The sequence below is a fragment of the Corvus kubaryi genome, unplaced genomic scaffold, assembly GCF_017639235.1.
Source record: "Corvus kubaryi isolate FWS band 111438036 unplaced genomic scaffold, C.kubaryi_AGA036_p1.0 78, whole genome shotgun sequence".
NCBI classification, from domain to species: Eukaryota; Metazoa; Chordata; class Aves; order Passeriformes; family Corvidae; genus Corvus; species Corvus kubaryi.
In genome coordinates this window covers 8983801-8995568 of record NW_024582065.1, presented here as the reverse complement: position 1 = coordinate 8995568, position 11768 = coordinate 8983801, and the positions used below count along the sequence as shown (strand labels likewise).

The following is an 11768-nucleotide window of genomic DNA, read 5'->3' as shown; positions in this document are numbered from 1 at the left end:
CACCCACCCCGGTCCTTCCTCTGCCTCCCGGCGCTGCGGGAGCCCGGCGGGAGCGGTGTCGGGCTGAGCCCGTCCAGTGCGGCCCGTCGGGGGCCGCAAGGCTGTCGGCGCCCGGCGGGCCCCGCCAAGGCCTCGGAGCCGGCCCGGGGACCCGGGCAGCCATTTGGTGGCGGCTCCGAAATGACGGCGGGAGCAGGGCCGGGCAGCGGGAGCGGGCAGCCAGGGCCGGGCCCAGGAGCGGGAGCCGGGCCGGGCCCGGGTACAGGAGCCGGGCCCAGGAACGGGAGCCCGGGCCGGGCCTTGGAGCGGCAGCCGGGCCTGGTGCGGGAGCGGGGCCGGGCTCGGGTGCGGCTGACAGCGGCCTGCGGACGGGGCGAAGCTGCGGGGGGACCCGCGGGGGCACCTCGCGTTCCCGGCACCGGCGAACGGAGGCAAGAGCTTCTGGTCCCCTCCCCGGCAGCCCCTTGGGGAGCCGCAGCACCGGACAGTCCGCGCTGAGATGCCCCCTGGCACCGGGGAGAATCGCACCGGAGCCATGAGTATTCCCACTCTGGAATACTCATGGAACTGTGCGTTAGGGTAATGGTGGAGGAGAGTCGTGGTGGGAGACAGATCCTAGGACTGCACCCGCCGTGTCATGTTTTAAATGTCTTAAACAAAGCCAAAACAACTGAACAGGAAAAGCATGTCCCGGTTCTGCTGATGCTCGAGGTGCACAGAGGGTTTCCAGTTAAGTGTAGGAGTCAGCACAAAGCACAGGAAGGCCAGCAGAGTGGTGGGAGAGTGATGAGTTTTCAGTTCATTGAGGGTTCAGAGGGGAATGGTATGGATCTGTAACGAGACAAAATAATGACAAAGTTTAGACAGGCAACCAGGACAACTCCTGATCTAGGCCTGTTTCACTTCCGTGCAAGCTTAGGATTTTGTTTGGGTTTAATTGTAGTTCCTGTAGCTTCTCCTGTGGTTGTTCTCTCACGACCATTATAGCTACATCATAATAATGAACCCAAAATTAAAAACAGTCCTTTGGATTACAAGGGTGTAAATTTGCAATTGTGGCAGAAGAAATCTAATTTTAAGTGAGAACCAACCAATACAGCTGTAAGTCTTCTGAATCAAAATACTATTCTTTGACCTTTGGTCTGTCCTAAACATCTGTGGAAATGATAGAAATTGAAACTTCTGTTGCTGGTATAAGTATTATTCCAGGAAACACTGTATTCTTAATTTTGTAGTGAATCGCTTTCCCAAGACCTTCATGCCTTTTTAGTGAACTTTTTCTTGTTTCTGCTTTGTAAGCAAAGCTTTCCCCAAGAAAAGGTGGTTTTATTAACTTGTGTTTCTGTCTTGTTTGAGGTTGTGGCCATTTATCTCAAAAATACTAAATTCCAACAGATTTTAGGGTCAGTGCTTTAGATATCCCAAAGTAAACTCGTAGGTCGTGAGTGTTGATCTCATTTATTTAAGGCTTTGTTGCTTTACAGTAAATAAAATATTTACAATATATCCGGATGGTAATAGCTAGTAGCATTTGTTAGGAGTATGTTACATTTCACTTGGTGATATTTTATATACTTTTAATAGGATGAATGTACAGGGTCTCTCCTTGCTGACTGGACAACCCTAAGGAAAGGAAAAAAAATATATGTCCATGGGTATCTTAAGTCATTCTGTACAACCTTTAAAAAGGCTTTCCAGCTCCTCTGGAGCCCTCTGTTTTCTTGCCTACATCTCAGAATAGAATTAGTATTTCATTAAAATAGTTTTTAAAATATTGGAATACAGAATTTCTCTTCTAAAAATGTATAGTTTAAACATGGAGGTCATGTTAAAAAAAAAAAAGCTTGGAGAACTAAACCATACATGGAAGTCCTTATTCTCTGAAAATATTACTGAAGAGTAAGGAGGTCTACACTGTATCTCTTCATGAAGTAACTGTGTCCAAGTAGATCTGCTTAGAAATGGATTCCCTTTCTCTGCATTCAGAGGGAGTTCAACTGATTTGAGTGGCAAAGAAAATTTTTCATTTATTTGCCCTTCAGTTAGTCCTGAAAAGTCAATACTTACAGAAGCCGAGTTGGTATCAGGCTGGTGGCGAGGACAGGCTCTCCTTTCAGGGACGCCTCTGAAACACAAGGAAAAACCCACTGTGGCATTACATAAGTATTTAGGAAACTTTTAAAATCTACTAACATGATTTGTGGTATCAAGGCTTGAGCAGGGAGGAGCAGGTGTGAATTGCTGAGGATACACTGACTCTGGTGTTGGTTTGGGGGGAGTTAACCCTGAACTGGGTGAACTTTGGCAATCCCGAGCTTAAATTTATGTTGTACCCCTGTTGATAGGAATTACTCTTCAGCCACATGTTTTAAGGAGGCAGAGGGCATTTAAGCCTTGATTTTTTTAAACCAGATAACAAGAGAATCCTGTAGGCGTTTTTGCAAAACGTAGTCTGGGCACATGTAAATGTTCAGATCTATACTTAGGACACAAGGAAATGGGATGAAGCTATCAGGGAAGTTCAGGTTGGACATTGGTAGAAGTCTCTTCCCCCAGAGGGTGGCCAGGCACTGGAACAGGCTCCCCAGGGAAGTGGTTGTGGCACCAAGTCTGCCAGAGCTCAAGGAGTCTCTGGACAATGCTCTCGGACGTGTGGTTTAGCGTCAGATACTCCTGCGAGAAGCAGAGTTGGACACGATATGTCCTTTCCCACTTGAGATACTCTCTGATTCTCGTCTGTCCCCAGGATTTCTATTGGTGACTCTTCTGGAACTTGAATTGGGCTCCAGATACTTGCAAGAGCATTAATGTTCAGTGAAATAATTGTGTTGAAATACTATATTTCATGGTCATTAAAGACTTTACATATAGAATTTTCACATGATGTAAAGAGATTTGCATGTGACAGATATTATGGAGTGTAGAAATAAGTAAGTCTGTTCTGTAAAGAGGATTTATTTTAATTTCAAGCCGTCATAGCTGAATGATGCAAAGCTGTTATGGGGATGGCCCTTCCCTAAGCCTTTAATGAAGCCAGTTTTTTAGATCTGTAGATGGTGGCTGTTGAAGAGAAATGAATAAAAGATTCTAGCCCTTCCAGAGAATACGTTAATACTGATAATTTGATTATGTGGATGTGTAAGTTTTTGACCCAGTCAGGATGCTTTCAGAACTACGTAACTAAGGAAGGAAAGCTTGAAAAAGTTGCCTCCTTGTACTGCAAACCAACCATTAATCTGCATAAATGAAAAATTTTAATGGAAATCACTTAGAAAAGGAAATACTGTGATCTCCACAGTCAACATTAAGAGCAAGGCAATATCAAGGACACTTTAATTTAGTGATTAAAAATAAATTGAATTCTAAGATTTAGGCTTAAATCCACAGTAAGATTGTAATTGAACCTCAGTTGTGAAAATGCCATATAATTTCACAAGTTTTCCAAGCGTTTCCTTCATCTGTAGAGAAGACTTCCCTTTGTTCAGCATTGACAGAATTATTCCATGTCTCATTCTCATCCAAGCTCTGCTTATTTGTCTTTGCCCGTGGCCCACAAGGGACCTGATGGGGTCAGCCTGAGCAGAGCAGAGCTGACGCTGTGGGGGAACTGAGTTAAGCCTTCAACCCTTTCTTTGATAAGGGGTGAAACTTGCCTATCTCGCATTTTGGCAAATGCCCTGACTGAGCAGTGTGGGAGAGGAACAGACTAACAGAAGAGCGTGATCACCTAAGCTTGGCTTCTTCAGAAAATAAGAATTGAATTATATTTATCATGTCCAGAGGTTATTGAGTAAGCATAATGATTTAGATTAGTTGTAGAGAATGTCTTGGGATTAGGTAGCTGTAAATTAATACAAAATAAGAACATCTAAATCTCACAACTTCCATCAGTTGTAAGTGGTACAGCTGTTTGAGGAAGGGTTTGAGGTTTTGCCTGTCATCAGATATTCTGGTCTAAAATGAGAAAATCAGTCAGTTATCATTGTTACTCTGATCCATTGCAGCCATTACTGCAATAGGAAAATACTACTGTAGTAGAAACACAGAATTACTCAGCTGTACTGGTTTTTATGTTTCTCAGTTTGTCATCTGAAGTATTGCTTCTGGTAGTAATACTATGAAACTAATTGTAAATCACTACGTAATGATCTTTTAAGTAGCAACTACCATGACTTTTCAGACTGTTTCCTTGTATGTTTGGCCAGTTTCTGTATCTGCCATTTCTTTGGGATTTTTTTTGCAGGGTGCTTCTATTTTGACAGGGAACAGGAGCCCTGTGTGTGTGTAGAGATAGATAAAAGTCTGCCAGAATGAACAGACAGACCAAGGGTAATTGTTCTAATTGAGTGTACTGCCCGTTAAAAACAAAATCCAAAGGATTTCTAATATACCTTCTTTATTTTGCTCTCCTCCTTGTGTTTGCTCAGTTTAGAGCGCTGGAGCAATTTGTTCTTCAAGAGGACATCCCTGAAATACATTGTTTCTGACAAGGAGCAAGAATGTATTAAACATTGGCTTATGCTTTTTGTGGGAGTTGACATGGTAATTAGGAGACGTGAGATTGTTTTCCTACACACTGCGGTGCAAGAGTGGCAGGAGAGCTAGCAGGCTCAATAAAGTATGGAGATTCCTCCCTGTATGGCTGCTTGAAGTTTTGGGAGCGGAGAGCTTTTCCCAGCTGTTTGCTGACTTAATTAGATTTTTTTTTTCCTGTCAAGAAATCTGAAGGTCAACACATGCTTAGTAGAATCTGTCATTTGGGATGATTAAGCACCCAGAGATAGATCTTTAAAAACCGGTGGTGCACACTTGAAGAATCTGTTGTGTTCATTTCTATGCTGGTCAGGAAAACAACTGTATTTTAAAAGCTCATAAACAGAGAGGTGGTTTCTTGCAAGTCTCTGAAGCACCTGTGGAAACCGAACATGGGTATTGTCTCAGAGCAGAGATCCCTGCGTTTGAGATAATTAATGAGCAGTGTGGACATAGAGACTGTTTATTAGGAGCTCGTTAGTGACATACCAGCAGTTGTGCTCTCTGTGTACCAGCCTCTTCTTAAACTTTTCCCCGTGTGAGTCATGACGGTCACACACTTCCCAGAGTGGTCTAGTTTGTGTGTTACCTGTGTCTTGCAGTCAGGTGAAAAAGCACCACTGTCAGCCCTAGGTCAGCAGTTATGTTGGTATTGGTATCTTAATGTTTCTGGTAATGCTGCAAAAAGCTTTAAGGAAGGTGTTTACCGACAGGCTTTGCAGTTCTGTGCATCTCTTGTCCTGCTGTTTCGGAAGGGAAGCAGATGTGCTAAAGGAAACGGTGGGATTCTTAACAGAGGAATCTTTCTAGGCCTGTTGGCTCACTGTTTGGTTTTGCTCTTATTTGTTTTGCTTTTAAATTTCCTTGGTTAAAAGACAGATGTAGCAATAGCATGTTAAAGGTGACTGTGTTTGTTCATCCCTGCTAGAGCTTTGATTGTGCTTTGATAGAAGCCAGATGAAAATCTGATTTGTCCAATACATGGGAATTTTCTGGCTTATGTTGAAAGTATAACCTCAGCAGTTTGGTTTTGAGAGGTTCAACTTTCAGTTTGGTGTATTTTACTATGGGAATTCATTTGGGGCAAAAATTGCTGCATAATATTGAAAAGCTCGCTGAGATAAGGACATCTTGTACAAGTATCCTGTTACTTAAAGGGCACTGAATGTTCATAGTACTAAATAGGATTTCTAAACAGATGGTCATAATTAACATAAAATACATCCACAGATAAGAGTCTATTTGGTGTTCTAGTAATTCTTTCAATGGCCTGGTACTTTAGCATTAATTAAACCATAGCACAGCCAACAATGGAATTGCAGTACGGAGTTTCTGAATTTGAACACAGAGGGGAGATCTCAGCTTCCTCAGAACAATTACCTTTTTTCTGTCATCAGAGTGAACAAATAGAATGCTAAGCATGTAATTAAAACATTTGTGTATTTGCATTTGTAACAAGCTTGTTCATAGTCTCGAAGTGACCGAACTGGTCTGTAGGTTGCCTAGAGAGCCAACACAGTGGCACATCACAGCCCAGGGTGGGGCTGTTCCCTCCGGGGTGGAGCTCTGAATGTAAATCGTGATGACGAGAGCTTGGATGAGAACGGTTTCGATGAACTGCTTAGGCCTGGTACCTTTTTCAGGAATGTGATTTATATAAAATAGAAGAACAGCGTCCATAAAGCCATGTTTTCTTTGAAATACACTTACGTAAACAATTTGTTTGGTACTACGGCACAGAGTGAGATGTTTGAAGAAATGAGGAAGCCAACTGAAGTTATTGCTTGCCTTATCATAGGTTTTGTCCTAAATACCTGGATTTGACATACATCAAAGATTTTCTTGCTGTGAGTTCATGGACATAGTTACGTGTAAGGTAGAGACATGAAAAGCAAAATTGCACACAGCAATGTCTGCCCTTGAGTGCTCCAGTTCTTGCGAGAAAAGGTGAAAGTAACATGAGAGATCATAAAACTAAAAACTAGTCTCTCATTCTTTTAGTGTTTTCTTATGGTTCTTGATTTTCATTAGTTGATTTGTGTTTTACAGAAAATGTGTTTTTAAAAAGGCAAAGCTGGGTTTGGGTTGTTGTCTGATTAAGTCTGAATAAGATCTGCAGGAGGAAGGCATTCACTTCATTTCAAATGAAAATAACATTTTAAACCACCCCACCCCCCCAGAAAAAAAGAAAACCAACCTTTAGTGCCATTTATAATAAGTTAAACTTACGGTAGTCTGCATTAGTTTAGTTCATGAGCCTTTTTTGGTACAGATGTTAAACTAACACAGAGTTGGGGTTTTCGAGTACTTCAGCATAAGGATTTAGTTTTATTCTTTGTAATATTGAAATTTTGGTCTGTTTTTTTAATTAAAAATTATTCTAAATTGCCAGAAAACATGTTTTAAATACTCTGTTATTCGCTTACAGCTGCCAAAACATAGTACAGTGAAATAATGGTCTGCTAGCCTGCTAAACAAGTGTCCAGCTTCCACAATGCCTGTGCAGGCAGCTCAGTGGACAGAATTTCTGTCCTGCCCAATCTGCTACAACGAGTTTGATGAGAATGTGCACAAACCCATCAGCTTAGGTTGCTCTCACACCGTGTGCAAGACCTGCCTGAACAAGCTCCATCGCAAGGCATGTCCTTTTGACCAGACTGCCATCAACACAGACATCGATGTGCTTCCTGTAAACTTTGCACTCCTCCAGCTGGTTGGAGCCCAGGTATGACTGAAGCAGCTCTTTGTTTTCCCACTTTGTGTTGTTACCTTTTCCATGCCAGTTGCAATACGTGTGCTGCTCTTCCTTCCTCATTTTAGCCCAAATAAATGGTAAGACTTAGCTTTGGACTGTCTAGGAGTCCATACATGTTCTAAAAGCACCTGCACCATTTCAGAACCATCTTCCCATAAAATGAAAACGTGTTCTAATTGTAACCTGAATTCTGATTTTAAAAGGCTTTTGAACTGTGACTGGAGTAAAATCCCCGCTGGGAAACAGACAATTATCTGTCCCAACTGTCAGTAGAATGAGTGAACTTGCAGATTGCACTCATTCATCATAGCCTTGTGAGAAATCTTGTTTCTAAACGTCACATGTTTGGAAGTGGCTGTTTAAACAAGTTCCAGAAGTGTGTGTGTATAATTTTTTTTTAAAATATGCCTGATGATGGCTTTTCAGTTGCATTTGCAGACACTGGCTAATCAGGCCAGGAATGTTCCTTTTGCTGTCTCGTAGCAGTGGCAAAACAGTGATTATATAATCAGTACTGCGCTTTATGGAGACTAAATAAGTCTGTTCCTCTTACGCTGATTCATGTGCTTTTTCATATTACTCTCTCTCTAACACCTTGATGATGCAGTAAGAAGATGTATTTTACTTTGCTTTTTAATGTCCTTTCACATACCTTGACACAGCTATTGGCAATAACACTATGTCAGAGCAGTTTTGTTTCTCAAGTTCACGTGTTCCTTTCATTTTTTTTATGTGTCAGATCACTGCCTTGATCTTACAACATTTATTTTCATGGTCTCCTAACTTCTTGCAATGTATTTCAAACAATTAATTTATTATGACTAATACTCCCTCTGTTTTCCTTATCTGACCTTGTTATTCTACTTAAAGGTTTTTTCCACCTAGTTAAGTTTCCTGCTTCTTCCCTTGGAAGATTTCAGCATGCCCAAATGATGCTTAAATTATTTTTTAACTTTGCTTTATTATATTCTTGTTAGTTAATTTTGTCTTATAGCTTCCTTTATGTGTCTGTAGTAAATCGTGCTGATCACCTTCTCAAGTCTTGTGTTCTTCATTTTTTAGACTTTGGTTATTGTTTTCTACTCTACTTCTGTTTTTGAAGTGTTGAGTAATAACAAAAACCATCTTTCATCCCCCTAATCCTCATATTGGGCCCTTTTTGTTGTTCCTTATGCCATGTACATGCCCTGAGTGGGTCCTGTCTTTCCCTATTCTCAGAGCAGTGCACATCTGCAGTGTTATGTAATTAATGGTGATGTGGGTACCATCAGAGAGGTCAGCCAGGTGTATGTAATTCTTCTCCCCCTTCCTTCCCCTTGCATTTTTTTTAGGTACCTGATCATCAGACAGTAAAGTTGAGTAATGTAGGAGAGAACAAACATTATGAAGTAGCAAAAAAATGTGTTGAGGATTTGGCACTCTACTTAAAGCCATTAAGTGGAGGAAAAGGTGAGTCTCTGCTGAACAGTGGAATTTTGATGTAGCTTGCTTTTAACAGCATTGTGTTTTCAGCACTGATTGTAAATGTCAGTGAGATAATACTCTAATTTTTCTAATAAAATTGCCCTTGTGTCTTTAAAAGCTTATTCACACTTGTGACACTTGTTTGTGGTTTTTTTTATTTTAAGTTTACAAAATACTCTATTTAATAATACCGCCTTAGGGCTAACTTTGTACTAAAGCTGAACTTTCCCCAAAGGATGGCTTTGATGTCAGTTTAAGATTTTAATTAAAGTTCTTTTTGATAAAGAATTGCACAGAATTGCCTAAGAGAAGGGAAGGTACCTGTGACTGGTATCCAAGTCCTAGAAAAACACATACACTGTTAGACTTTTTTTTGTCTCACTCAGATGAATTTGATCAGAAGCACTGCTTAGCCTTTTATCCCTTTCTCTGAAGGTGTTGCAAGCCTGAATCAGAGTGCACTGAGCCGTCCAATGCAGAGGAAGCTTGTGACACTGGTGAATTGTCAGCTGGTGGAGGAGGAGGGTCGGGTCAGAGCCATGAGGGCAGCTCGGTCGCTGGGAGAGAGAACTGTCACAGAACTCATCCTGCAGCACCAAAATCCTCAGCAGCTTTCTGCCAATCTTTGGGCTGCTGTCAGGGCACGAGGGTGCCAGTTTCTAGGACCAGGTAAGGGACCTCTACATCTGCAACAGAATATATTTAGCTGTACCTTTTCTGAACAAAAATTTTTTTGAAATTTCTTCTGTTCAGTTAAAGATATTCTGCCAGGAAGAAAGGAGAAGGGGGGAAGAAATTCCCCCAAATGTTAGTAAAATCTGCTGGCTTAAAGTGTTTGGTTGTTTCCCCTGCCCCTCCATTAAATGTTCTTTGAAACTGGGAGGAAGTATTTCAAAAAGCCTGGCAAAGAGGGGTCAGTAAGCACGTGTTGTGCACAGTTTGTAATGCAGTGTAAGTGTAGCAGGCTGGCTGTACTGCTGCCTGTGATTGGAATTGAATAGCTGTCAATACAATCAGCCTAACCTCAGCTGCAGCATACTTCTGAAATTTATAATGATCGCATTTATATCTCTAACAAATTCATAGTTAAGAATGCTGCTGAAGCAAGCACAGAAACAAGAAGGAAATTCCCTTTAAAATGGAAGTTGTCCTCTCTTGATTCCAGTAACTGTTGATAGCATTCCAGTACTGTTCCCATATTTATTTTATACTTTCATGGTGTGGCACTGATGAGGTGTCCAAAAGGACAATGGCTACAAGACTGCACAGTGGAGAAAAGTATAAAAACTGCACTACTGATGTGTTTATTACTGAAAGTTAGTCTTAGCTCTAGGTTTGCTGTGCTTAGAGTGATTCTAAATACTTCTTCTAAACTAGCAACTTCTTTTAGAAGTTTGAAATGCTTTCTTTTAGTAAGATAAAAAGCACTAAGGAGTTACATTCAAGATGATTCAGATGCTTCTGCTTATCTGTCCAAATCCAGTAGCCTTGCTGTTTTCTGCAATATATTTAACTTTCATTTTTGTGTGTTAAAGCTATGCAAGAGGAGGCACTGAAACTTGTATTACTGGCACTGGAAGATGGCTCTGCACTCTCAAGAAAAGTTCTGGTACTTTTTGTTGTGCAAAGGCTGGAACCAAGATTTCCTCAGGCCTCTAAAACAAGCATTGGTCATGTTGTGCAGCTACTGTATAGAGCATCATGCTTTAAGGTAAAACACCAGTATTGTGGTTTGTGCTGTGCTTTTTATGATGGACATGGAGATTTTTTGTTAAAGAAGGAGTGTTTAACTATTACTATTTATTAGGTCACTAAAAGGGATGAGGATTCTTCTCTGATGCAACTTAAAGAAGAGTTCCGGAGTTACGAGGCTTTGCGGAGAGAACACGATGCCCAAATTGTTCACATTGCCATGGAAGCAGGACTTCGAATATCACCAGAGCAGTGGTCTTCCCTTCTTTATGGAGACCTGGCACATAAATCACACATGCAATCCATTATTGACAAGGTTTGTTGAAGGGATGATTTTAGTATCTTTGTAGGATTCGTTTTGACTATTAGATGTTACAATAAAGATCAAAGAACTCCATGAATTAACTTTTTGTTTGTAGTCCTACCAAATATTAATTAAAACTAGATTGAAGTTTTTTTCCCTGATGTAGCACAGTCATCATATGAAGTACTTTAATTAACTTTTTGGTGTCTTATGATGAAGCTTCATAGGGCAGATTCTGAGTTGAGAAATAGAATTTCTCTCCACTGATCCTCTCTGTATGCTATCTGAAGACACTATATATTGCCTTTAGGAACCAATGTCATGAATATCTTTTTAAGATTAGTAATTCACATTGTAAGATGCAGCACACTAATGCTCCGTTTATTTTCAGCTTCAATCTCCAGAATCTTTTGCTAAGAGTGTACAAGAGTTGACAATTGTCTTGCAGCGCACGGGGGATCCTGCAAACCTAAACAGGCTGAGGCCTCATTTAGAGCTCCTGGCAAACATAGATCCAAATCCAGGTATGCAGATCAAGCATTTTAAACTTTTCTTGGTATTCTTCATATCTAGCAAAATTAATTATTAAGATGATAACCTCCATTCCTGGTTTTGAAATTCCCACTAACATAATAAACTCCTCTTCAGGGCTCTCCGAGTTCTGTCCTAGTACTTGGTGTTATAAAGTAATACAAGACTTGCCTCTTATTTCTGATACTGCTGGGATTATTGGCAGAGTGACAACCCTGCTTTTAATAATTTTAGATGCAGCATCTCCAACGTGGGAGCAGCTGGAAAATGCGATGGTCGCTGTAAAGACCGTGGTCCATGGGCTGGTGGATTTCATTCAGAATTACAGTAGAAAAGGCCATGAAACTCCACAGGTAACCAGACTTGATCACGGCATTACATCTTAATGTACATTTTCTGGGAGATGCAACTTTGAAAAATGACTGCTGATGTGAAATATTTACGGCCTTTACTGTGGAGTAATTGATGATATTGTTATTTGCTGCATTC

At 40.9% G+C, this 11768-nt stretch overlaps 1 protein-coding gene and 1 non-coding gene across 4 annotated transcripts in view; both read left to right on the top strand.

Moving 5' to 3' along the window:
• Positions 1 to 2540: 2540 nt before the first annotated feature.
• RC3H2 (ring finger and CCCH-type domains 2) overlaps positions 2541 to 11768 on the top strand; it is a 23780-nt gene continuing 14552 nt past the window's right edge. Inside the window, exons 1-7 of one of the 3 annotated variants that reach the window (XM_042052082.1) lie at positions 2541 to 7258; positions 8620 to 8737; positions 9188 to 9421; positions 10288 to 10463; positions 10560 to 10760; positions 11140 to 11272; positions 11514 to 11632. In XM_042052082.1, the coding sequence (XP_041908016.1) occupies positions 7028 to 7258; positions 8620 to 8737; positions 9188 to 9421; positions 10288 to 10463; positions 10560 to 10760; positions 11140 to 11272; positions 11514 to 11632 (1212 nt within the window). In that variant the 5' untranslated portion in view covers positions 2541 to 7027. The remainder of the gene's footprint in view (positions 7259 to 8619; positions 8738 to 9187; positions 9422 to 10287; positions 10464 to 10559; positions 10761 to 11139; positions 11273 to 11513; positions 11633 to 11768) is intronic. The other 2 variants (XM_042052081.1, XM_042052084.1) reach the window with 2 other exon arrangements.
• On the top strand, positions 10939 to 11052 carry LOC121676394. The gene has a single exon (XR_006020443.1). It is a non-coding gene; the product is annotated as a small nucleolar RNA SNORD90 (small nucleolar RNA).